The following is a 25,865-nucleotide window of genomic DNA, read 5'->3' on the forward strand; positions in this document are numbered from 1 at the left end:
TATAATCGTCCCCATTGAGTTCATGTTTTAATCACTTTTCTGCAGTGTTTAACTGTTTTGAAATTCATCTGCCAATCCTGGTCAAATATGTAATTCATAAATGTGAAACCTTGAAGGCTGCATTGCTAAAATCCTGATAAGGTTGTAACATTAATCGATGGTGGTCGACTTCAGGAGGAAGACGACGGCTCCGCAACCGCTGAGAGTCCTGGGAGAGGAGGTGGACATGGTGGAGGAGGACAAGTACCTGGTGTCTCCATGACAACAGACTGAACTGGAAGACCAACATCAATGCTGTCTACAAGAAGGTGATGAGTCGACTCTTTTTCTTGAGGAAACTTCGATCCTTCAATGTGTGCAGCCAGATGTTGGAGATGTTCTACCATCTGTTGTGGCCAGTGAACTGTACTTCGCTGTGGTCTGCTGGGGGTGGAGGGGGGCAGCATTGGAGCCGGAGACACCAACAGACTTAACAAACTGGTTAAGAAGGCCGGCTCCATCATCGGCTACAAACTGGACAGTCTGGAAAAGGTGGTGGAGAGGAGGACGCTGAACAAACTATTATCCATATTGGATAATCCTGTCCACCCTCTCAACCTGCTGCAGGGACAGAGGAGGACGTTCTCCAAAAGACTCCTCCAGCTCCGCTGTCACAAGGACAGATACAGGAGATCATTCCTGATCCAGGAGATCATTCCTGATACAGGAGATCATTCCAGATACAGGAGATCATTCCAGATACAGGAGATCATTCCTGATACAGGAGATCATTCCAGATACAGGAGATCATTCCTGATACAGGAGATCAGTCCAGATACAGGAGATCATTCCAGATACAGGAGATCATTCCAGATACAGGAGATCATTCCTGATACAGGAGATCATTCCAGATACAGGAGATCATTCCTAATACAGGAGATCATTCCTGATCCAGGAGATCATTCCAGATACAGGAGATCATTCCAGATACAGGAGATCATTCCTGATCCAGGAGATCATTCCAGATACAGGAGATCATTCCAGATACAGGAGATCATTCCTGATCCAGGAGATCATTCCAGATCCAGGAGATCATTCCAGATACAGGAGATCATTCCAGATACAGGAGATCATTCCTGATCCAGGAGATCATTCCTGATACAGGAGATCATTCCTGATACAGGAGATCATTCCAGATACAGGAGATCATTCCTGATACAGGAGATCATTCCAGATACAGGAGATCATTCCTGATACAGGAGATCGTTCCTGCCGACCGCAATAAGACTGTACAATAACTCACCTCTGGCAAAATCCATCACATAACAATAACACTGTTGACTGTGTTTCTTGGTTGTTTGTATATAATATATATAGATATATACTGTACTGTATATACTGTGCATTTTATATTTAATATTTTTTTTACTGCTATTTTATTGCTTTTTATTATTCTATTATTATCTTATTGCTTCCTGTATGCTGCTGTAGCGAAAACATTTCCCCTTGGGGATTAATAAAGTAACTACCTAACCGAAGCGCGGAGAAGGGAGAAGCGAGCGCATCGTTTTAATTTGAAAAGCCAGACCGGAAGTGCTCGTCGTCACTCCGTGACGCCGGACACTACAGGGGCAGAAGGCTCTGCCGGAACTCTGCAGCCGCAATCGGCTCTGATTATTTCAACATCGGGGTTCGGACCAACATGGCTGCTTACGGATGGAAATACTGATGACAGTCCGAAAGATCGCCTCGATTTGTACGATGGTAAGCAGCCGGGACATCGAGCTTTTCTCTGCGGGCTCTCGGTCCGGTCCCCTCCGGGCTCGTGAGCTAAGCTAGCTGCGCTGATAGCCAGCCTGCTAACCTCTCGAGGGGCAACATGATCACAACACACGGGGGGAAGAAAGTTGTCCAGCTCGGCCCGGTGCGAGCAGCTCTCCGGCTGCACCGATACCGTGGTTTGGGTTTATAAAAAAAAAAAAGGCGGTTTCAGCCCCGAACCGGGGCGTGTTTGGACAGTTGATCAGCCCGCTGGTGGTTTGTTTACGTGAGAAGGGTTCGACCAACGGGCGGAAACCAGCGAGCTCAGCCCGCTAGCCCAACGGCAGCTTGTTTGGCTGTTTTAGGTGAAGTTGGTTGAAAATATCAAGTCTGGGCTCCTTTTAAAAAATAAATAAATCTTTTTTTTATCACAGCTGTTTCATTACGTAGAAACTACCAAGCCCATTTAAACACTCCGGCAGCTGACCTCGGTTCCTTTGAGCCTGTGACCGATGGGTAAACCCGTCCCGTCCCGGGATCCTCCCGTCCCGTCCCGTCTCCTCCGGACGGTCACATCCAGCTGTTCCTTCACTGAACCCACCAACACACCGTTTTAAGCTCCAGAAGTCCTCCTGCTGCAGAGTATTAAACACGTGAATCAACAGGAAACCTCTTACAGCTGTGACTCTGCATTTTTATTTTTTTTTATACAAAAAAATTAAACACGAATTTGCTTTTACGGAATTCAATGTAGGAAGTTGAATAAATATTTGTGCCCTCCGCTGTCCACATAAATTGGATTCATTTATAATATTTACAGAAGTGTAATTAGTGCAGAAAAGTGCTGTTTTCAATGTGAAATGAGCCCAGATTAAAATCTATGCAGCGATAATCAACAACAGTGATGAAGAAAAGTGTGCAGTCATATTTATGTGTAGAAAACCACCTGTGCGTGAGGAAACAGCAAGAGATAACGCTCACGATAAACACTTTAAATTAGCTGCTCATAACCATAAATGTATAATTACAGAAGTGAAAAGGTAAAACTTCGTCACTGCAGGTGCACAATTATCTCGTCTTTGCCCGATATCGTAAAAGAGTTACGTTCGTACAACATACGTCAAGCTGATTTAATATTGTACCTTTCACCTTAGACTTCTTAAAAATAAGTAAACCGGATCGATGAATCATTTGTGGACGACTCACTGAGGCAGGTGAAGAGACCGACTGAATGATCGGTCCTCCACCAGGTTGTGATGTGATCGACTAGTTTGGAAAGGTTGCTGAAAGGTGGATCGGGACACCGGCCTAATTTTTCACAATCTGAGTCAGTTTTTGCAACTCGATTGCAGTTTTTTTTTTTAGGGGGGGGGACTTGATTTCTTTCAGTGGTTAGATGATAGGATTCAGCCTCTGAAGTGGAATTTATTTATTTATTTATTTTTATAGAAGAAGGTCCTTTTACAGAGATTTCAGGGAGTTCAGAGGTCACCGGAGTAAATGTTTGCCAGCATGGACTCTGCTCGGCTGACAGACAGCGACCTGTGTGGCAGGTTGTCCCGGATAGATCAGGGGTCGAAAAGGTCAGACTCTGCGACTGCTTCATTTTGCTGTGAATGCGACGGCTCCGTCTTCGTGTGTGTTGCGGTGCAGCGAAGTCACTCAGGCAGCTTAAAGCCGGAAGATTAACTTCCGACTGTAACTTATCCCATTTCTGCCCGCTGCACCTCTCAGAGCTGACGGACGGCTCGGCCGATGCCTCGTACAAAGCTGCTGCCGTCTTTCCTATTTGTTGGCTGCTGCTGCTGCTGTGTGTGTGTGTGTGTGTGTGTGTGTGTGTGTGTGTGTGTGTGTGTGTGTGTGTGTGTGTGTGTGTGTGTTGAAAGCAGTGAGCTCTTCCTTTGTGAATGTGGCTGGTACATTCACAGTGTTTTGTGGACCACACACAGCCTGGTGTGTGTTACCCACTTAAGTGTGAAAGGCCGGCATCGTTTACCAGCACCTACTAGATAAACAACAAGCGGGGCTAAATATTAGCCGCCGCTGGCACGTCAGCTCGGCGTGTTTGGCTCTCTGGCAGCGCACCAGTCGCTGCCCAGAACCTGTTTTTTTTTCTTTTTTTCACAAAATCAATTTGGCTGGCGAAACTGTGAAAGTCACAAGCAGAGCTGGTCAATGCTGAAATCAAACGTTTCTAATTTTTCATTTAGCAATAATGTGCCAACGTTTTTCTGGGATTTTGTTTTGTTTTATTGTTGCAGAAAACAGTCAGCAGTAATGTGAGCGTGATGAACAAACTGGAAGAGAAATGTTCATGCAGAGCAGTCCCTTAACTTCTCATTATATCAGTACAAAACAAACAAACACGCCAAAACGACACCATATTTATCTGCCAGAAACTGTGGAAATAGAAATTATCATCAAATTATCATAAATATATCCAAATCTTGGCTTAATAAAAATGATATGTCATCAAAGAGCCTTTATTCAACATGCCTCGTTTAACAATGTTGACAAAAATGACTCGATCCAGATTCTGTAAAAACAAAAAACAATCGTAGAGTGGGAAGCTTAAAAAAACAACAACAATCTCACCACAAACTGTTGAGCTGTGGAGATGTTCAGTTGATGTACTTTAAGTATGTGCTGTCCAGGTTTGGTTTAAAGTTGAGACTGAAACTTCATCTTTTACTCTGCAAACTTCAGTTGACACTAAAATCTCGACCTCCAACTGAGTCGCTGCTGCGGACCTTCAGATCGCTTATTTTCCACTGTTGTTTTTTTTTTTTTTTGTATTCCCGAACGCCCGATGCATGAAAAACATTTTATTGAAGATCCTAGTTGACATTCTTCCAGTCGAATTGCATTCATTTGATGTTTGTACTTAGTTTGAGAGTCAACATGCAGCTGCAAGACAGAAAAACATCCTGCAGACTGCTTGTCATGATTAATAAAAGTGATCACAGTGTCTAATCAAAGTCACTTAGCCCCGCTGTGTGGAATCTACTCTCCACTGTCGTCTTTAAAGAGCTCGCTGCCCTGAACAGGAGTCAGAGTTCACTTCACTTTCATTTCCATCAGATCAGGAAACAGTCGTCACTTCAAACCGCCGCCGAGATGTCAGAAACGCATTAATAATGTGTGTTTTCAGAGCTTGTTGATCAGACCCCCCCACACCCCAACCCCATCCACCCACCAACCCACACACACACGCACGCACACACACGCACGCACGCACACACACACACACACACACACACACACACACACACACGCGCACACAGATATTTGCCTCCCTGACATCAGAATCCTCTTTGTGCTCTGGTTTTGTTTACAGCTCTGTGCTCTGTGTTTGTTAGATAAATAACTCAGCCAGGCGTTTCTCTGCTTGTTGACTTTACGTGGGCCGCATCGTATTTATATCATCATCATCATCATCCTCGTTTGTAATCTTGCTTTTCACATCATTTCTGCTCGATGTTTTGTTTTATTAAGACGTTCTCATTATTTAATGTCTTATTATGTAACAGAATGAAAAGTTTGTACGTTTTATCGATTAAAAGTGCAAAAATCTTTGACGCGTGACAATAGAAACGTGAACTCGAAGCAGTTTAAAGACGAAGTGCATCAACAGGGTCAGTCGATTCAGGGAACACCAAACAATAATAAACGTCATCTTAAATCATTTTTGGGAAACATTTAGAGGAGATCAAATGTTTTCAAATTGTGTAAAATAAAATACAATATAAATATGAGCGGTTGATAAAGACGCAACACGACGGAGAGAAAATCTGTGTAGAAACAGAGGAGACGACGCAGGAAACACAGCTGCAGCAAACAGATGGTTGACAGAGAGGAAAAACAAAACAATGAGCAGGAAACCAAGGACAAAGGAGCTTTTCTGTTCCATGAGTTCACTGGTGTTTGACAAATCCACGTGGGTGTGTGTGTGTGTGTGTGTGTGTGTGGGGGGGGGGGGTGTCTCTTTCTGAATGATGTGCAAACGTTCCAGTAAAACGTGAATTTGTTCTTGTTTTCTTCCGTTTAGGGCGCCAATGCCTCTGCCTTGGAAAAGGAGATTGGACCGGAACAGTTTCCCGTGAATGAACACTACTTCGGATTGGTCAACGTAAGTGTCCGTCGTTACACGGAGGTTCTGGGGAAACGTCGTACGCAGCTCCAAATACGACTAAAGTTCCAGTAAACAGCTGTGAACAACCACAGATCTTAATTCTCTCTGAATCATCAAAGAATCAGATTTTTTTTTGTGTATATAGTTTGTGTGTATTTGTAATTTTTTCTTATTGTGTTCACCTTTTTTTTTTTCTAACTGTTTCTATGCTGCTGTGATGACTGAATTTCCCCCGTGGGATTAATAAAGTCTAAATCTTTTTTAATCTAATTGTTTGATGTGAACTGAAACCAAAACGAGCACAAAAACCGCAAATTGTTTTTCTACTCTGTCTTTCTTTCTGTTTCTAGTTTGGCAACACCTGCTACTGTAACTCGGTGCTGCAGGCTCTGTACTTCTGTCGACCGTTCAGGGAGAAGGTGCTGGCGTACAAGGTGAGCGATGAAAGAAACTGCAGCAGCTGTGTTCCCGTGCACACGTCTGCAGGCTGCTCACGCTTAAAGAATGCACTCAGACACACAAAAGCACCAGAACGAGCTGACGGCAAGATGATATTTAATCTGGATTTTATTGTGAAGGATTAGGGTACAGCAGCTGGATGTTTTGATTAATTGGGCGGGGAGTGGTGCTTGTGTTACAGAATGAGTGTCTTGAATAATATACTTTATATGTACGGCAACTTTTGTACAAGAAATGCAGCTCAAAGTGCTTTAGAGCAATAAAATGACACGTACTGAGTGGTTGACATAAGGGAATTTAAAAACATGTTAAAATCTCATTTGAAAACTCAAATCGTGAATTTGCAGTTGAAGCTGAAGTGTCCTAGGGCAAGACACTTCACCCCAAGTTGCTCCTTATTCAATGCAAAAATGGTAAAGCACTCGCTATATACAGTAAGTGCTAATTATTTACCAAAAGTGGGATGTACAGTATGTTGGGCTTTAATTTAAGTATTTTACTTTTGACTTCAGGAATGTTTCTTATGATCAAAAATTCATTTTCCAAAGATTATTGTTGGTAAACATCCTCCTCTTTCCTTCAGGCCAATACAGTAAAAAAAATGATCCGTCAATCTGTTGTTAAAGTTTCCTCAGACGCACTCAGTGTTTGTACGCCTCCGCTAAGTTGCTGTTTACATGTATATCTGTCCAAACCCATACAGATATTGAACTCGCAGTGACTTTGACCTTTGATCTCCAAAATCTTACCAGGTCACTGTTGGTACGAAGTAAATGTTTTTTTCCAAATGTGAACAAATTCCATGAAGGCGTTCTGGAGATATTTGGGTTCACAAGAACCGGACGGACAGACGACGGGAACGTGAGGTCACAGTTCAGCCTTCCCTTCACTCTGTTATTGTATATCATATGAAGGCCTTGTTAAGTCTTAGTGGCTCGTCTTCCTCGCTCTTCCTCTCTGCAGGTGCAGCCTCGTCGTAAGGAGTCCCTCCTCACCTGTCTGGCCGACCTGTTCAACAGCATCGCCACGCAGAAGAAGAAAGTCGGCGTCATCCCTCCCAAGAAGTTCATCTCCCGGCTGAGGAAAGAAAATGGTATTTGTCCAGAACGATGTGCTGCTGCTGTCAGAACGCACGCAACTTCCTGTAATTTCTCTGGAAAAAAAAACATCCATCCATCGCCAGATGTTTAGAAATCGGAGATGCTCTTTCGTTAATTGCTCGTTTAGACCAACTTCCTATCAGACACAGCTGAGGCTGGAGAGGCAGAAAGGGATGCGATGGAGGAAAAAGGGAGGCAAGGGTTAATCTCACAGCTGAGGATGTAAAATTGTCAGCCAAAATCATGCTGCGGAAAGCAGATGAGAGGAAAAAAGGAAGAGATGCTCTTAATTGGTCGTGTTTCTCACTGCCAAGACACGCTGATGTTTAGTTTCTGTTCCCTCTTTCCTCAACGCTTCTTTTTTTTCCACATCTGTTCCCGTCTGTATTCTGCTTTCCACTTCTCTGAATCATCCTACCGCTACATGTCCTTGTGTTTTCTGTCGTCCTCATTATCTTTGTGTGTTTTTGTTTTTTTCCCTCTCAGAGCTGTTTGACAACTACATGCAGCAGGACGCCCACGAGTTCCTCAACTACCTCCTCAACACCATCGCAGACCTGCTCCAGGAGGAGAAGAGCCAGGAGCGGCAGCAGAACGGAAAGCTGGTCCAGAACGGAGGCGGAGGAGGGGGAGGGGGAGGGAGTGAAGGAGGAGGAGGAGGAGGAGGAGGAGAAGGGGAAGGAGGAAAGGAGACGCAGCAGACTTGGGTCCACGAGATCTTCCAGGGAACGCTCACCAACGAGACGCGCTGCCTCAACTGTGAAGCTGTAAGTGAGCTGTTTCTGCTGTGATGTCACGTCCTGTTTGACACCCGACTGAATGCTGGAAACATGTAAATATTCGAATGATACGATTTATCGTAGAAAACATCAAACGTCAGTGGGTAAAGATGGAGAGCATGTCGATCTACAACGGACTAGAATTAGCGCTCAGCGGTTGTCACATCTGTATATTGGTCCAAACTCCGTGACCTTGACCTACAAAATCTAAACAACAGTGTCTGACTTCCTCATTAATAACCTTCAATATAAAGTAGACGCTATGAAACCCACAGGATCGTTCAGTAACAGGAGAGTTATTTTAATCATAGTTCTCCTCTTTTTGTCCTCCATCGTCTGTTCATAAAGCAGCGTTGCAGAATATGTTTTTGTCCTCTCAACAGGATGATCTGTGTGACCTTGTGCTGCGTTGTTTGTGCTGCAGGTGAGCAGTAAAGACGAGGACTTCCTGGATCTGTCGGTGGATGTCGAGCAGAACACGTCGATCACGCACTGCCTCAGGTACACGGAGTTATGGATCAAGAAATTCACTTCAATTCTGTTAACCGTGAAACATTTTACATGCGAATACGCAATTTCAGCCAACTCTAACTGAGCTTTATCAAAAAGGGAAATATTTGAAAGTTTTGAAATTATGCCTCGTCTCAGTCTTAAAAATAGAGAGTCCTATTTATTATAGAATATCATTTTAAACTCTATTCTCTCTGAGTTTTCACCTGATGAGAAAAGCCTTTTGAAGAAGAAACCTGAATTTGCCCGACGGACTCCTTCACATGATGCTGATTGTGCGTGTTTCTGCTCAACAGGGGCTTCAGCAACACGGAGACGTTATGTAGTGAATACAAGTATTACTGTGAGCAGTGTCGCAGCAAACAGGAAGCCCAGAAAAGGTCAGTGACGTTGTCTTCTTAGAGCCTGCAGATTTCAAATGTGATCCACTTTTTTTTTTATTTTGCCCTCAGATGACACGTTATTATTTGGTGCTATATACATAAAACGGAATCAAGTTTTTCTTCTTAATTGTTCAGATTTGGTTGGAGGGAAATAGGTTGCAGTTTCTTTATCTCATGTAACTGTAAATTATCTTAAATATCCTTAATAGGATAGAAATGGTGCAGTTAGAGTAGCTACAAGTTGAATTACTTCTCCTCCATCCTCATTTACACAAAAGATCTCACGGACGGTGTCGCTTTAACCGTTTAGTAACGTCAGCAGATATTTGTGGACTCCTTTATCCGTGCTGATCTGTGATCTGCAGCGTCGGTGTGGTTATCAGGTCTGTAATTGTCACGCATCTGAAAGTGTCGCTCCGCCGCCTCAAAGTTCATCTGAGCAGACAGACGCGCTCGCAGTTTTTTCCATCAGAATCAAACCCTCCGAACCACATCTGACGTTACCGTGGCAACCAGTTCCTGTCAGATTCTGAGAAGATTATTAACTCCTGCGTGGCGGCTCAGAGCGGCCGGACTTCAGTTTTACATGAACAGCTCTGCTGCGTTTTCACGATCAGCGCTCGGCGGATGTTGTAGAAAGCGTCCGTCCTCTGAGTCTCCTCACGTCATTCACACCCGCCGCCGTTTCTAAGTAACGTCCATCAGCCTGAAAGGGTCACCATGACGACAATGACGCCAGCGACAGCTGCTCGCCTTTACACCGAGGAGACACGGTTCGGCCAATCTAGGAGGAACACGCGCTTCTTTCCCTGGCAGGAGGTTCGTCTGGAACAATACTGGAGTCCACATGGGAAGCTTTTCGTCCTCTGGGTTTTTGTCGAGGAAGGTCTCTCTTACTGTCCGTCTTATTGTGTTTCTGTTTTTACGTCTACATTTTATTAGGTACATTTTTATGCTTCTAGTTGTAATGTCCTGTTCTTGCAAATGCGATATCTCAGGAATTTCTTTCAACTTGGCAAAAACATTCATTTGGTACTAACGATGATCTGATGAACTGATAGGATCACATTGGCCTACACTCGGGAATTTTAAGAATGGCTGCAGGGAATTTCCAAAAAGTTGTCACAAATGTTCAATTTAACTACAGGGTCTATTTTGTCTTTATACATTTTAAACATTTTGCCTCCAGACCAAACCTACAGTTCAGTTTCAGTCATGTTCTGTCTTTTTATTTTATCGCTCTGAGAGGAAACTAAAAGAATCAACGCCCCAATTATAACATCGTCGTAGCGTTAAAACTCCTCTCTGTTGGTGTCTCTCTCAGGATGAGGGTGAAGAAGCTGCCGATGATCCTCGCCCTCCACCTGAAGCGCTTTAAATACATGGACCAGCTACACCGCTACACCAAACTGTCCTATCGCGTCGTCTTCCCTCTGGAGCTCCGCCTCTTCAACACGTCCGGGGACGCCACCAACCCCGACCGCATGTACGACCTGGTGGCCGTCGTCGTGCACTGTGGCAGGTGAGTTTCTATCAGAGCAGGAATTTTTGGATTTAGAATATAAATTTGATGTAAAATATATTACATATATTACACATTGATTTATATGATATAAACATTTATTTTTGGCCCTCCATCAAGATCCCTTTTTGGGGGGGTTTCATAGGAAAGAATTTGAAGGAATGTGTTTAAAATAATGAAGTTATACGGATTGATTTTTAAATCATCCGTTAACTACTTATCGGATAAAAATTTTCGGCAGAAAAAAAGTGAAAAAAAGAGTAAATAAATCACGTATCCTGCACACATGGCTCGCCGATGTTTTTTTCATTGAAGGTTGTTTGAGTTATTTTCCAGCACACTGAAATGCCGCGATGAGTTCAGGTGATTCAGGGATCCGGAGCATCCTCTGATCATCTGACGTAAAGGAGCAGATGTACTTCTGAGTCACTCGTCGGCTCCACCTGCAGCTGAATTCTTTCCTCAGGAAGTTGGACTTCATATATAAACAACAGAGCTAACAGGCTGCAGCCTGTCGACGGCAGCATCTCCCCGAACACGCGCTCCAAAAGCACATGTCGGGTCTTATTGAAATAACGTGATCTTCCTCTTCTGTCTCCGCAGCGGTCCGAACCGCGGACACTACATCACCATCGTCAAGAGCCACGGCTTCTGGCTGCTGTTCGATGACGACATCGTAGAGGTGAGAGAGCGTCTTCTCCATCTCCACGTTCGGTTCGAGCAGACTCGGACTGTTTTCTACTTCAACGAGTCATCGGTTTGGTTTCGCAGTGAATCACTGGTGTTTCTGTGGGTGTGGCGGGAAGTCATCACACTGAAAACCACACATTTTTATCTCACGTTTGTTCTATTACCATGAGAATGTTTATTTTAAAGATAGTAATCGTAAAAACAAAGCTTCTGGTGAACGTACTAAAACTCAGATTTTTACACTTCGGCTTCGCTGCCGTGGAAAAACATTTGTTTTCTGCATCTGAGCTTTATAAAAGTCGGGAAAACGCTGAGTCAGAAGGCTTTTAATTTACAAATACCGTCAGTAAAACTAAAACTTCAGTATCCTGTTAGGTACAATTATAAACATGTTTTTGTTTTTTTCTTCCACTATACAAAGATGAATGGCTTTTTATTTCGCTGCACGTCATTTCATGCTAGTATAGAAAAGACTCTAAACTTTCATGGCGTCACCCTTCAGTTTCACAACTCACGCTGCTGATTAGTTTAAACATCAGTTTGATTCGTGGTTCATTTAAAACAGCTGGAAAATTAATAGAAAAAATACCAACCAGACCTGTTTTTCTTAAATTGTATTATTTTTGTTCTTAAAAAGTTTCAACACAATTACGAGCAATACAATTCAGGCTTTTAAACAGTGATTAAAAATGATGTGAAAATGAAAGGAATAAGGGAGCAAAATATAAAACTGAACTCTGAACGTAAAAGAATTCCAAAACAAACCAACTAAAGAAGTTCAACTCGTAAAAATCTCTGAAATCAGACTGCAGGTTTGAAATCCCCTTCAGCCCTCGAACCCTCCGCTCGGCCTCGTTTCCCATCTCACCTCAACCAGACAGGAATTTAAACACGGCCGTGACTCCAGACTTCCACGGTGGATCCTGGCGCTGCTGAATGTTGTGTCTGGAAACCTCAGAAACCTCAAACTCTGCAGCGTAACGAGAAGTTCAGGAATCAGGATACAAAGAGATGAAGAGAAAACGGAAACGAGAAACCACCTGCTTCATATCTTTTTAAAATTAAAATAATGTTTAGCTGAAACTTTAAACGTCTCAGTTCTACTGTTGGAAACCGAACGAGGCTCTTTGGATCTGGAGAATTCAAACCTCAGTCGTGTCTTAATATTTACTCTCTCCAGGCAGGTGATGCTGACACGAAGCTTCTGGCTGACTTTCAGTCATTTTTAACTTTTATAAATCAGCTAACGCTTCCATTTATTTCTCTGGGTTATCATGAAGTCGCTGCTCCTGTTCTAAAAGCCATCTGCTGTCCTCTGATGTGGAGACGGGCGTCCCACATAGGAAGCTGCAGCCCGACGTCCGTCCAGCATGCGTGACGGCGCTCGTCTCCGGCTGAACGCTTTCCCGGCTGCGCTCTCGGCACGCTGCCGTCCCCGCAAACACGCAGCAGGGATGATTTATCAATCCACAGGAGGACGTCTGCCAGCGTCTCCGTCTCGGAGACGTATTAAAAGTCCATATTTGACTCGACCGTCGCTGGCAGGCGACGTTTAGCTCGTCGTTTTTCTGTCCTCGTGTCAGAGACCATCAAACTATCAGCTGGCGGATGAAGCCGAGCGGATTTGCTTGAAGTTCAGTCTGGATTCATTGAAATGAGTCCTTTAGTTTCACATCTCTTCCGTACGTGTAACTTTTTGAAAGTCCGCTGTCTGCAGACGACGACACAGAAAACGAATCATCGACTGAGGAAAATATATAAAAGTAGTCGTTGATACTCTCCAGTTAAAGTCCACATGTTTCTGCACTAATTACAATAACAAAATGCCTCATTTGAGTCCAAACAGATATTCATTATTCATTTATTATTTTAAACTTTGCCTTGCATACAGCACACTGCAGGTTGAAGTAGACTAATTGCATATTTTTGCGTGCTGACTAAAAACAACAACACAATTAGAAACAGTTTTAAATAAACCAACTGGACAAAGTCTTTTTTTAAGAGCTTTGACTTCCATACAAGGCTCTGAATGATGTTTCAAATATTTCACATTTTCTCTTATTGGCTTCCTTCAACTTCCATATGAGAGAAAATGAGTCAGCAGAATCCGACTGGCGTAGAACCCTCTAAATCATTAGAAGACGGAGGTGCAGCACTGAAGCTGAATGGATGTGAAATCATTGTGCAGAGCATCAAAAAAACAAAATGACTTCTCCGATTTTATGTTGACGCTGTTCATTTATCATCTGGTCCAGCTTTTCTACATTTTTGAAAAGTATTACACACATACGGTAATAATGGGGAAAACAACATATATGACATTTTATATCTCTGATTGTAAGACGTGACCTTTTCTTTCGCGCAAGTCTTCCACAAACTTGGAGAAAACGCTGTATAGTGAACATTTAGTCCGAACTATGTTGTGAAAATTGTCATTGACAAATTGTCATTTTCACTCTCTGCTGATCCAGCGGCCCGATGCGTTACGCAACGAAACGACACCAGTCCTCCTCTCTGATCCGAGTTCAGAGGATTTTCCCTGTCCGGCTTTTAGGAACATTTTCCCAATTAAAATAGCTTATTTTACTTTGAATGTGGGCGGCGGTGGGAGACGTCGCCCCGCTGTGTGAATGCAGCTCGGCCTCGGCCGTCAGGGACTGATGTTCAAAACTGATCCCACCGCCGCCGTGTTTTTCCACTACGGCAGGAAGGAGGCCAAACATCTGGTCCAAAAGATTCTGCTGAGTGTGCAGAGCAGAAAGTCTAACTTATCATTTTTTTATGGTTAGTGGGGATTTACTCGCCCTGCCAGCCTCCCTGTTTTTATTCCAGCTTAACCTTCTTCTTCATCTATATTGTATATTGTTATTTTGATTTCTTTTTGGGTCTTTTTGTGGTTAGTTTCCGTTGGAGTTTTTCAGTTTGTTTTCAGGCCCGCTGTGTCGCCTTTCAGGCAGAAAACTGCAGCCTCGAGCAAAGATGAACTCTCATGATATTTACCTCTCCGTCTTCCTCTCTCGCAGAAAATCGACGCGCAGGCGATCGAGGAGTTCTACGGTCTGACGTCGGACATTTCCAAGAACTCCGAGTCGGGATACATCCTGTTCTACCAGTCCAGAGACTGAACCAGCCTGCGGTAAATCCCCAACAGACTGTCACTTAAACAGAGGGGGAGGGGCTTACGGCGGCCACCGGCTCCGCCCAGTACGCTCACATAAGTATCCAGGCTTTATTCCCAGTAGGCGGAGCTTTGCACTGGATCGCCAACTCGGATCGGTTGAGACGTGCGCAGGTCGCATGGCAGCCTCCTGGATTCCCACCGTCGAAATCCTCTGAGTCCACACTGCAACAAGCACCTTAACGTACAAACAAAATTGAACAAAATTAGTAAAAAAAAAAAAAAAGTCCGACACGCTCGCTTTGCACTGTGGCATCAGCTGGGAGGACCGCCAATCCAAGAGGCTGACATCGCCGTGTGCACAGAGGTGCGTTTCGGAGGTAAAAGAAGTTTGGGACTGTCGAGACGACGCAGAGTAACCAATCGGCTCTTTTTTTTTCTCTTTTTTTTTGGGGATGAGACGCCTGAGCATGGCAGACCTCGTCGTCACGGTCACCACTGGTGTCATCACAGTCTTCTTTAGCTTTTACTTTTTTTTTGTGTGTGTGTGCGCGCACCACATGACGTGCTAAATTATCTTTTCCACGGCTTCACACTAACATACAGGTATAATGGAGAAAAAATAAATAAAAGAAACTCCTCGCCGTGAGGAATTCCACCAGTCACAAGAAAAAGCCACGGATACGAACGTGTAGCGATGGAACGGCTTGGACGTGTCGCGCAGCGCGGAGACGCAGTTTCTAGTTTGCAGTGTTCGTATCAGGAAGTGATGCTATTAACGTAAAGTGTTAAAGGCACAGCGTAAAAGGAAAACCAGCCACCAGGGCGGCGCTACAGAGTCAGGAAACTCATGAGTGGGACTTGTTGTTTTTACTTAATTCAACTAATACACTTTATTTTGAAAAGTTTAAAAAGGAAGTGAAACCAACTGACCAAAAGTGTAATTTACAGTATCTATAATTTAACCTTCAGTGTTTTATCTGCAGTTCATTTGTGATAAAAAAAAAAAAAGAAAAACCTCACATAATAAGAGATTTTTTATAAGCGAGTTTTACAAGAATCAGAAACTTTTGGACGAGCAGGAACATAAAATCAGTTAAAACTCAAAGTATGTTTTTTTTTTTCTTAAGGTGAAAAATGTTAAAAACATTTGAAGGCTAGCGGAGGTTTGACATTTAGATTTAAAGTTACTGGTGGGTTAGTTGTGCCATTACGAGCAATGTTTGGTGCCACATTGGGAAAAACATTCAACAGCATAAACGAACTGTTTTATTTTATTTTTTATTTTTTTTTAGCTTTGTGTTGTTATAACACATCTGACTTTTTTTTTTTTTTTTTTTTGTAAATGCCACAATATGCACATTTTTAAAGGGACACACAGAGGAAGACTTTTATTTTCCTTCTGACATCCAAACTGTCACACTACGTCCAGGTCAAATGTTCGCTCGGTGTGTTTTGTGGTCACACACACACACACACACACACACACACACACACACACACACACACACACACACACACACACACACACACACACACACACACACACACACACACACACACACCGCTTCAGTACGCCTCATCGTTTCATTTCAGCCTCTGGTGACTCTGGACTCTGGCTTAAGTGTTTCTCCTGCAGCTGCAGCTCTGGCAGGCAGTCGGAGGTTTTCCATAACGTGTGTTTCACTCCACAATCATAAATTGATGCTAAAGCTCGACCACATCTGTCTTTGAAATGGCTTCCTCTCCTCAGTGTCTCCTAAAATCTAATTTACCACCAGATTCAAGGATTCAGCTTCTGAGTTGATGATTTATCTCATCCTGTTAGTGGAGTTATTAAATACTGGACAGGACTGTTGGTTGAGGGATCCTTATTCATCCTTCACCTGCACCTCGTTACATCCCTGAAATGATCCAATAATTTGTCGAATATCAATCAATTTGCAGTTAATTGGATGAATAATAAATTGATTAACCCTAACCCGACATTGATTCATATCTATCTCGTATTTAACGGACAAAGATTCTGCCGATCGTTCATTCAGGACATCAGCTGCATCAAAAACAAGCGCTCCCTCTTTCTCCCACGATGCAGAGCAGCAGAAACAAGTTCTCATTTGATCTTAACGAAAAGAAAGTCTCCTGCTTCCTCTTCTATGATGAAGAGCACATATTAATATTTTTTTAAAAAAATCACATTTTTCTGGCAGCCGACACTGTTGAGGTGTAAATAAACGCTCACCAACGGGTTTTAATTGTGCTGAGTTTCAGAGAAACGGGAGCCATTTTAAAGCCTTCACACTTCCTCTCTCACTTCAAGCCTGCTGATTGACATCGACCTCCTTTGTCACCTTCGTTATTATTTTTTTCTTTTTAAGCGCACAAACAAACCAAATGTAGTTCTTTTTTTTCTCAGTTTAGTATGTTTGACACTGCCGAGCTGGCGAGACTCCACCCAACCGGGCCGTCTCGGATTTAACAAACAAAGAAGCAAACTCGGGCTTCGTGACGGAGCTGCAGCGGGTGGGAGGTGATTCTCTGGGTTTTTATGTAACGGAGCAGTCGGCCGGCCGGGTGGAGTTTTATCTGAATGTTTTATATGTACAGTAACGTGGAAGGAGGGCTGCTGCTCGACCGGCGACACGCCGCCTGGATTTTGGAGGCATCTCGATACTCTGAAGTCACACGCTCTTCCTCCTGAGACGAGACGAGATCGTAAACACGCCATAAAAAAATGTGTTTCTTTTTAAACCTTTTTAAACCACCGCCGGAGTGACGAGCTTCAGGACGATTCTGAGCTCCGATCCGGCTCGAATGTGGCGGAGTTTGCTGACTTTGTTTTTACTTCACCTGTCGGATGGTCGCGGTGCACATCACCGTCCTGCATCAGCGTTCTGACGCTACCTTCCTGATCGTGGACATCTTAGTTGCTTTGTGGCTTCTAAAATTCAATACAGGAAAAAAAAACAACAACAACAACGTTAAGCAGGTGAAAAGTAACAAAAATGACTGACCAGGAAAAGTCTTGATGCTTTCCAGTTTTAAAAGAAATACCTTTTTCATTCAGAAGCAGATTTCATCATCCATGCTAAAGCCACATTGACATGTTTAAAATGCAGTAAATGGTGACATTTATCCAGCAGTAAATCTCTTCAGCATCAGTGAGCCACAATGTTTCACAGGTGGATAAAATCACCTGATTTAAAGTTCAGTATTTTTACACAAGAACATTTTATTTCACTCTTTTTTTTCATTTTTTTTTCAACTCATTTTTGGCCACATGATGCACGTCGGCTCTAGGTCATCCAAAGTCGTGTAAAACTACTGTCAGCAAATCCGACCACATCCAAACTCAATATCTGCCCTATTTTTTTTTATTGGAAAAAAAAAATCCCCGAACAAAACAACAACAACAAAAATCAACCACAGAAAGAAAAGATCACGAACGTCTCGTTTGGCTTGAAGTTTGTAAAATGGCTGAAAACAGCAGGAGGAGAGCGACTTCAGATGACGTGTCCAAAAGTCAACACTATTTCCGTCTCATGTCTGTGCTGCTCTTAAACTAACTAATCGACTTCAGGCGACTCCTCCGCATCAGCGTGTTGCGTGATGTTCGGGGTCATTGCTCCACTTTGTTTCCAACAGTTCTGCAACTTTTTCAATAACCTGAAACGCAGGCCATCGACCGAATCAGTGGACTCGCAAACTAGTTGTTTTCATACCAAATGATGTTTATATTTTACGCTTTTTAAAAACAAACATTTTCACGATGTATAAATGAACACAAACAAGCACAACAGGAGATTATCTGGGAGGTGAAAGTCCACAGATTCAGTTCGGAGCTCAAAATGGATTGAAATTTTTTTCACTGGTGTTGGAAACAAGGCTCTTTTGTTTTTAATTTAAATCCTATTCAAATTATTATTATGAATGTTCATGTTAACTTTTTTTCTTAGATGTTTCACTTGTTTTTGATATATTTTACTAATTTTACTAGTCTACCATTTGTGTGTAGGCAGCTCTGGATATTTGAGAATTTATTTTGGGAGTTTGTGACGAGAGATGTTGATGTGTACATAAATACAGATGTTATTATTGGAATATAAATAATTGCTTGCTTGAAATAATCAGCAGACCTAGATAAGAAAAAAAAAAAAAAAAAATGTTGGTGGGCATCATGACTCAAAAGTACCTTTTTATTCTGGAAGAGAATTTTCGCCTGGTGCTTAAAAAGGTAACTCGTCCCACCCATCTGGCATGCCAGGCTGCCCAAAACCAAACGGCCCCAAGTGAATGAGCTCACGTGTAATCCGACCGGTCCACTTAAATACACAAAAACCATCTGAAACCATTAAGGTGCACTTGTTTTTAAGATTAGAAGTTCTCCTTTTAAGAAAACTGCTGTGCAGAAACTGTCCTGCGATCGCTGCGTTAACGAACAAATCCACCTCAGAACGCATGAAGGATTTTTCTAAAAGAATCAACAGTCAGTGTTCCTCTTTTCCTACTTTTTAGTTTTCACCTGACAGTGATATAATGTTGATCATCAAAGTGTTAAACAACTTTGCAGAACTGTTAACGGCCGCTGGCTGACGGTAACGCCACCTCCTGACGGAAGTAACGCATTACAACCAAGCGCCTGTAAAAACAGAACGATAGCTGCATATACTAATCGAGTTTTGTATATTTTAACAAATGTTCTAAAATCATGACGGATCCCGAATTAAGAAAGAAGAGACGTCGTTACACAATTTGTCTGACAGGTTTATGTTTCGATTGTAAAAAATGTGCTTCCAGTACAAATGCTCGCTCACGATTTTGTCAAAACAAAATGATGTGATTGTTTTCAACAACGTTGTTTGTCTCAAAGAAAATGAATCCAGCTAATTCTTGTCAGATTTTTTAAAACTCTAAAAATTGATATCGTTATTGAACATAAATACCAGGTGTTTCAATTTGATCCCCAAAAATATCACAAGAAGAAATCTTTGTGGATTTTTCATATTATTAGAGAAGAGGCGGAGAGACCAGTTTTTTCACCAGCTGGTTTCACAACTAAAAGCTAAATGTTTATTCTAGTAACTCATCTCTGCCAGAAAGCAGCAAACTCAAGCCTCTTCTCCTGTGTTCTTTTTTTTTTTTTTTTTTTAAAGCATTATGGGAAATGTGGTAAATACACTCCCTAAAGGAGATAAGTTGTCTTTTGGGTGAAATCAGAAGCACTGACATCATGTCACAAAATATTTGGTTAAACAACAAAAAGCTGACTTGAACAGGTGGATTTTTTTTTCTTTAAAGAATCGGTCATCCACGTCACTTCCCCTTTTTCAGACTCACCACGATTGTAAATGTCTCGAACACGACGTGTGACGGGCGAAAAAGTGACTGAATGTGTCATGGACACTCCGATATTTGTACGTCGCATCACGTGTGCAAAGCGACAGCAGCCTTACACATATTAACAGCAGACAAACTTAAGGATTGAAACAGCTTCAGTGCCTTCGGAAAATATTCTTTTACAAATTCGTCACTCTGAAATTAAACCTTACGAAAAGCTAAATTATGTTTTTGCATTGATTTACATAAAAACGTGTTTAGGTTCTTATCCAGCTCCTCGACACCGGCAGTTTTCTGCCCAGGCTTTTGTGTCAGACTTTTAATTTGTCTTAAATTGTACGAAGCTGCACGGACCGAGAATCCGTCTGCTGTGTTGTTGGTGTTTGTGGGGCTGCTGCACCGCTGCTGCAGCAGCCTGCACATCCTGCTGTCTGAAGTTCATTCTGAATACATGTAGATGCAGTGAAGTTTGGGAACGACGGCTGGTTCTGATGGTGTCCGAACTGTTTGAAATTAAACACAAACTGGTTTTGAAGATGGAATTTTCTCAAGTGTCTTCTGTCATTTGTCCGATTGAATTTGTGTCAACTTATTTTGCAGTGTATGGACCAATTGGAATTAAATAATAATAATAATAATAATAATAATACCGCTAATACTTTTCTTTATTCAAAGGTGATTTCCAGATAAGAAGATTTGACCTTGATCACTAAACAGATGCTGGAAATCTCTACATACAAGGTTCTCTGACTTTCACTGACCAAAAAGTGAACTTTTGGGGCTTTGATGTCAGCTGTAATGTTTTTAGATAACAATTTTATCTATATTCTGATTTACTGGTGACAATGTGCATTTATCAAAAAGACTACATTTGAAAGGTTATTTATTATCCTCTTGTTTTTTTTATGAGTTAAAGTAAATGTAGTTGTCAGAAGTGAATTCATTTAGATTTTTTTTTTTTTTTAGCATCTAATGATGTAGTTAATTTTTTGTGTTTTTTATGGGGATCTAGATGTAGAAACCAAATCTTGATCCCAGTGCAGTGTTTAAAAATAGGATAAAAAGACGTTTGTGTTTGCAGGGGAAAGCAATGGTGAAGTTGGACTCACGTCTGTCGGCTCACGCCCGTCTTCATTATTTCTGTCAGGATAAAGCAGTCATCATCGGAGCAAACTTTAGGCTAAATTAGGTACTTTAAAACATACAAATTAGCTAAATTTACTCTTTGTTATTTTGTAAAAATTCTACAGCATAAAATGTGTTTCACTTAATAATTTTTATTTTAAGTAGCAAGAACATTTTAATCCGACCGGAGTGTAAAGATTGACCTTTGTTGTTAAGCACTTTAAGCCTTTTTGGGCCTTTAAAAGTTCTTAAAATGTCCAAACTGAATCTCCATCAAATAGTGCTTCTCTCTAAAGCCTCAATTGTGCTTCATTTTCATGGGTTACAGGCCAACAATGTTGGCAACGTTAATAAAGTAGTATTTACCTTCCTGCTGGATGATTCTGGACTCGTACTGACTGAGTTTCCCATCCTGACAGTTTCCTGCTTAAAGGTGGATAAAATGAACACGTGTCATAAAAGAAAAGCTTTTATCAAAGTGTGAGAATGACTGTGTTAAAAGCAGGATCGTAGGTGACTTTCAGCATCTGCAGTTCAGTCGAGCAGAGAAAGTAAAAAATAAAACTAAAAAAACCTCTCCAGTATTTAAACGGGAGCAGTTGAAGTAGAAAAAGCAGCGTGTTGGAGGATTTTTCGTCCTCTGACTCAAATCATTGTTTTTTAGATGCTTCTTTCTCTGCCAAAAGTTTGACTGTTACTCAGAGAAACCCTTAAAAACAAATACAATGACTCAGTCCAATTCATCCCTCCTCTCCTTCAACAAATAAGCAACGACACAAAAGGCAGTTTGACATTTAATTCTTTGTAGGTTGGCGGTACATTCTCCAACAGCGGTTCAGCACACCTCCATGGATTTTACAATGGTCTAGAAAAGGACAAAACTTTGTTGTTGTTTTTTTGCCCCAAAACAACATGGCGCCTGATATGACCTATAACCCCAAGAATGTAGTTCTTGCACTGCTTTTACACAAAATGTTTTATTCATTCATCTTTTATTTTGTGTTTTTAGTGAAGAAAAACAGTTTTGACTTAGTTAGAATTGCATTTAACGGCTCTACTTACGGTGCTGTTTCATTATGTTTGGACAAATTGAGGATCTTAGACTTGATATTTTAAGTTTAGTCTCTGGTCTGCTGTGGTTTGGAGTCAGATTTTGTAGTTACTGTCTTTTATACTATATTGTTATTATATTACACGTAACAAAATTTTAATTTGTCAAAGAATGAAAACAAAAAGAATTTCAATTGTCCTTGCAACTACGTTGTATTTCAAATCAAAAACTGCAGTTACAGCATTCAGCCTGTGGAGGGCAGTATACTGCTATTAAATCTGGACGTCAGCTGCTATGCTATGTAGAAAAATATAAATTTAGCAATGGTATTTACCACTTTGATATTGACATGAATGGTATTTAAAAGTGGGAAACTGGTAATTACAGTGACTACAGTATGATGTGAACAAAACACATGACCTCGAAGACAAAAATTAAATCTGAGTTTAGAACAGACAAATTATTTTCAAAAAATACATTTATTAACCACCTTAGGCCCCATTTTAGTGTTTTAAATAGTAAATCACCAAATCAGTGTGAACTGGGATGAGCTGTTGTTTTGTATTTACAACCAAAGGGAAAGAAACACAATCTGAGTTCCTTAAAATACAGAAGTCAGGCCTCTTTTGTTTGATTTTGGATGACGCAAGTGATGACTGTGATGATCAACAATAGTTAAAATTTAGTTGTGGCTCATGTTCCTGAATTTATTAGGAGATCTGGTCCGTGTTGTTTCAAACTGAGTAAACGCCCTCGAGGAAGTACAAAAATCTGGCCATGGTACCCAGGTCTGAAAAAAGTCCAACTATAGCATGTCCTACAAAATCTATAAAAAAAGAAAAAAAAGTAGGTGTGGTAAGATGGTGCAGTGGTAAGATGGTGCAGTGGTTAGCACCGTTGCCTCACAGTCAAAAGGTTCTGGGTTTGATACCGAGGCAGACTGATTTTGTGTGTTGTGTAAAAATAAGTCATACTATATGTCCCACAAAATGCAAAAAACCATTAGTGTCTGTGTGGTGAGATGGTGCAGTGGTTAGCAGTGTTGCCTCACAGCCAAAAGGTTCTTGGTTCGATACCAGGTGAGGAAGATTTTGTGTGTTTTACAAAACATCTTATTGCCTGCTCGTCCTACTTATATGACTTTTAAACATTTTACTGGAGACAGATCAACGGTGCACTGGTTAGCATCGTTGACTCCCACTCAGAAGGTTGCAGGTTTGATACTGGCCCTGGAAGGATGACAGTAACATCTCACATGAAAAGCCCTCTCAACGGCAAGAATCGAACCTGGGACCTTCTGACTGGGAGGCAACAACACTAACCACTGCACCGCGGTGTTATTTTCAATGATATGTTTAAAAGTCATATAAGTCAGACAAGCAAGCACTAAAGTCAGCACATTGATACAGTTGTAAGGCAGCGTTGTCGTCTCACTATCTGGAGGTTCTGGGTTCGATGGGGCTCTGGGACTTTGTTTGTGGTGGATTGCATGTTCTTGCTTGTTGTGTGACTCTTTGTCACATTTACAACTATATGCATGATTACATTGCATGACATTGATTTTAGATTTTAGACTATATGCATTACAACATGCATAACTTAGTCATCCATATTAAGGACGACATATTTTACTTTTAGGTTATTATTTACACAGGAACATTCAAATTCCACATGTCAAATCCCAGGCTGGAATCGAACCTGGGACCTTTAGACTGCGAGACGACAACGCTGACAACTGCACCAACGGACTGGTTTACATAAAAATGAACAAAAGTCATACTTATAGCATGTTGTACAAAATATGAAAAAAAAAGTCATACTATGGCGGTTAGGATTGTTGCTTCACAGTCAAACGGTTCTTGGTTCGATACCAGGGCAGGGCATTATTCACGCAGGAACATGCAAATTCCATGTTGAAAGTCCCTGGATGTCAATTACTGACCCATAGTCCCACTTACTTACTGTCTGAAAAAAGACTGGCATGTCCAGTTCCTGTGCAGCTTTCTCTGAATTCTCTTGAGTAGTTTTTTTCTTGACAATGGGAAATAAATTGAAAATAAACAGCAAATAAAATAACAAAAGACAGAAGCGTTGATGGTGTTCATAAAAGGAGAATATATTTAACATATTTACTACGATATATTGGGATACATATTGTTATTTTCTCAGTATTGAAAAGGCGGTGGTGTCCATGCAGCTACAGTTAGTTACGCGGTCTAGGCAGTAAAGACGAAGGTCGTCGTGTGTGTAAAATTCTGAATACATAATGTACAAATTATATACAATTATTACTGCATCTTCTTCCAGGTAATCTCTTTGATTTCTTTAAGTTTTTCATTTGTCCATGTCCGAGTGGATTGTGCTTTTCATCTTCAAGGTTTTCGTGTTTTAAAAGATATTTTGCTGTCATTTCTTTCTGCAATTGAATGCTGCGTTCAAGAGGCACCAAATATGTGGGAAACTCCAACCTCCGGCTGGGAAAACCTGCGACAGGATGACTATGAATTCAAGCAGGAAACTCGAGACAAAAGATCTCGGAGGTTGAACAACATATTTCCACGTTCCTCAGAAATACACTTGATTTGTTCCTTTAAAACGCCAGTAAATGTCTCTTTAAACGTAACTTTGACAGGTTCAGGAAATTTTCGGACCCCCGACAGCAACAATGCATACTGTTTTCCCTTTCGTGCTCCTCCTCCTCCTCCTCCTCGTCCTCTCGCCCGTCATCATACCATTGTCTCCGAGCTCGAGCCTTTCCCGGTGAAGAAGTCCCAGAAATTGGCGGCCGGCGAGGGTTTGCTCTCCTCCTGCGGCGTCTGTCTCACCCAGATGCTGCTGTCCGTCGACCCGCTCAGACTGCAGCGGCTTCCTCCTCCTCCTCCTCCTCCGACGCCGCCCAGCGTGAAGGTCAGCGCTGAACCCAGCGGGCCCCGGCGGTCCTGGGCGTCGAGGTCCTGAGCATGGAGCCTGGAGGAGGAGGAAGAGGAGGGCTGGGCCAGGCTGAGAAGGTTGTGGTGGGAGTGGAACTGACGCATGTGGTGGATGGATTTACCCGGAGGGACGTCACCTGGAGGACACAGAGAAAACAGACTTCTTAGATACTTTAAACCATCACTTTTACGTCTTTTATCCTTTTAGTTCAAATGAGACACGAAAAGATTCAAAGAAAGATGTATTTATATCGCACTGGGATTGTAGAAAACAACAAAAAAAGGACCTTTAATTTAGATTAAAGGGAACCTCTTGGTCTCAGAGAGATATAAATTTGATTCCCTAAAAAGAAAAAAGTTTTACAAGGTGGTAAAATTTAAATTGTATTGAATGTATTTTCTTTCTCAGATTTTAGCAAATAACTTTTAACTGTTATTTATTTATTTTAGGTCCATCCATTAATTTTCCGCCTCTGATGTGAGTCTAGGAATGAGCGGTTCAGGTCCCGGGGCCCCAAAAACTATAAATGAAACAATCTTTTCGGTCCGTTTGCGTCTCTTTGGAGGTAATGTTGCAGAATTAATTTCTTAAATTAATTAGTATTTCTGTGTCTCTGGTTATTTTTATTTCTCTTGGGCTTAAAATTGTCACATATAAGGGCACAAAGTCTAAAATAAATATAGTTTTCAGCCTTCAAAAACGTCACCAACAAACACATAACTAACTTCTTGCTACCAAAGAGAACACAACGGAGCAGGTACCGTATCGCACGTCCTGCCGCTTCCTGTTCTGGTTCAGTTTGAGCACGTTGAGGAAGACCTCGCTGGTCAGGCTGCCCTCGCCGCTGCTGCCGTCGGGGGGGAAAAGCGGTGCCGGAGGCTCGAGCGGGGACAGACTCCCGCTAGAGGCCCCCACAGAGTCCAGAGACACCCCCGTGTCCCGCCGGCCGCCCGGCTCGCTGCTGCCCTCCACTGTCAGGTGGCTGCCG

General features: G+C 42.0%; 2 protein-coding genes across 4 annotated transcripts in view; one reads left to right on the plus strand and one right to left on the minus strand.

The window, feature by feature from the left end:
- Nucleotides 1-1,600: 1,600 nt before the first annotated feature.
- usp12b (ubiquitin specific peptidase 12b) lies at nucleotides 1,601-20,312 on the plus strand. Its single transcript, XM_069714783.1, has 10 exons — nucleotides 1,601-1,743; nucleotides 5,789-5,869; nucleotides 6,223-6,306; nucleotides 7,295-7,424; nucleotides 7,918-8,198; nucleotides 8,635-8,711; nucleotides 9,017-9,100; nucleotides 10,428-10,625; nucleotides 11,229-11,307; nucleotides 14,339-20,312. Exons 1-10 carry the CDS (start codon nucleotides 1,696-1,698, stop codon nucleotides 14,438-14,440), a joined length of 1,164 nt encoding a protein of 387 aa, XP_069570884.1. The 5' UTR covers nucleotides 1,601-1,695; the 3' UTR covers nucleotides 14,441-20,312.
- Nucleotides 20,313-24,041: 3,729 nt separating this feature from the next.
- arhgap36 (Rho GTPase activating protein 36) overlaps nucleotides 24,042-25,865 on the minus strand; it is a 41,705-nt gene continuing 39,881 nt past the window's right edge. For all 3 annotated transcript variants that reach the window (XM_069714786.1, XM_069714787.1, XM_069714789.1), the window contains exons 11-12: nucleotides 25,639-25,865; nucleotides 24,042-25,013 (exon numbers count right to left, since the gene is read on the minus strand). In XM_069714786.1, coding sequence (XP_069570887.1) covers nucleotides 24,673-25,013; nucleotides 25,639-25,865 — 568 coding nt within the window. In that variant the 3' untranslated portion in view covers nucleotides 24,042-24,672. The remainder of the gene's footprint in view (nucleotides 25,014-25,638) is intronic.

This window comes from Brachyistius frenatus, unplaced genomic scaffold (genome assembly GCF_029030835.1).
Source record: "Brachyistius frenatus isolate BFR_SWC_R1_liver_20210118 unplaced genomic scaffold, ASM2903083v1 Contig_135, whole genome shotgun sequence".
Lineage (NCBI taxonomy): Eukaryota > Metazoa > Chordata > Actinopteri > Embiotocidae > Brachyistius > Brachyistius frenatus.

What these genes read in the sequence shown, in the direction of transcription:
- usp12b (XM_069714783.1), top strand. Translation starts at nt 1,696, where the DNA reads ATGGAAATACTGATGACAGTCCGAAAGATCGCCTCGATTTGTACGATG. An exon ending in ACTACTTCGGATTGGTCAAC is followed by an intron (nt 5,870 to 6,222) that starts GTAAGTGTCCGT and finishes TTCTGTTTCTAG; the next exon opens with TTTGGCAACACCTGCTACTG. An exon ending in TCGATCACGCACTGCCTCAG is followed by an intron (nt 8,712 to 9,016) that starts GTACACGGAGTT and finishes TCTGCTCAACAG; the next exon opens with GGGCTTCAGCAACACGGAGA.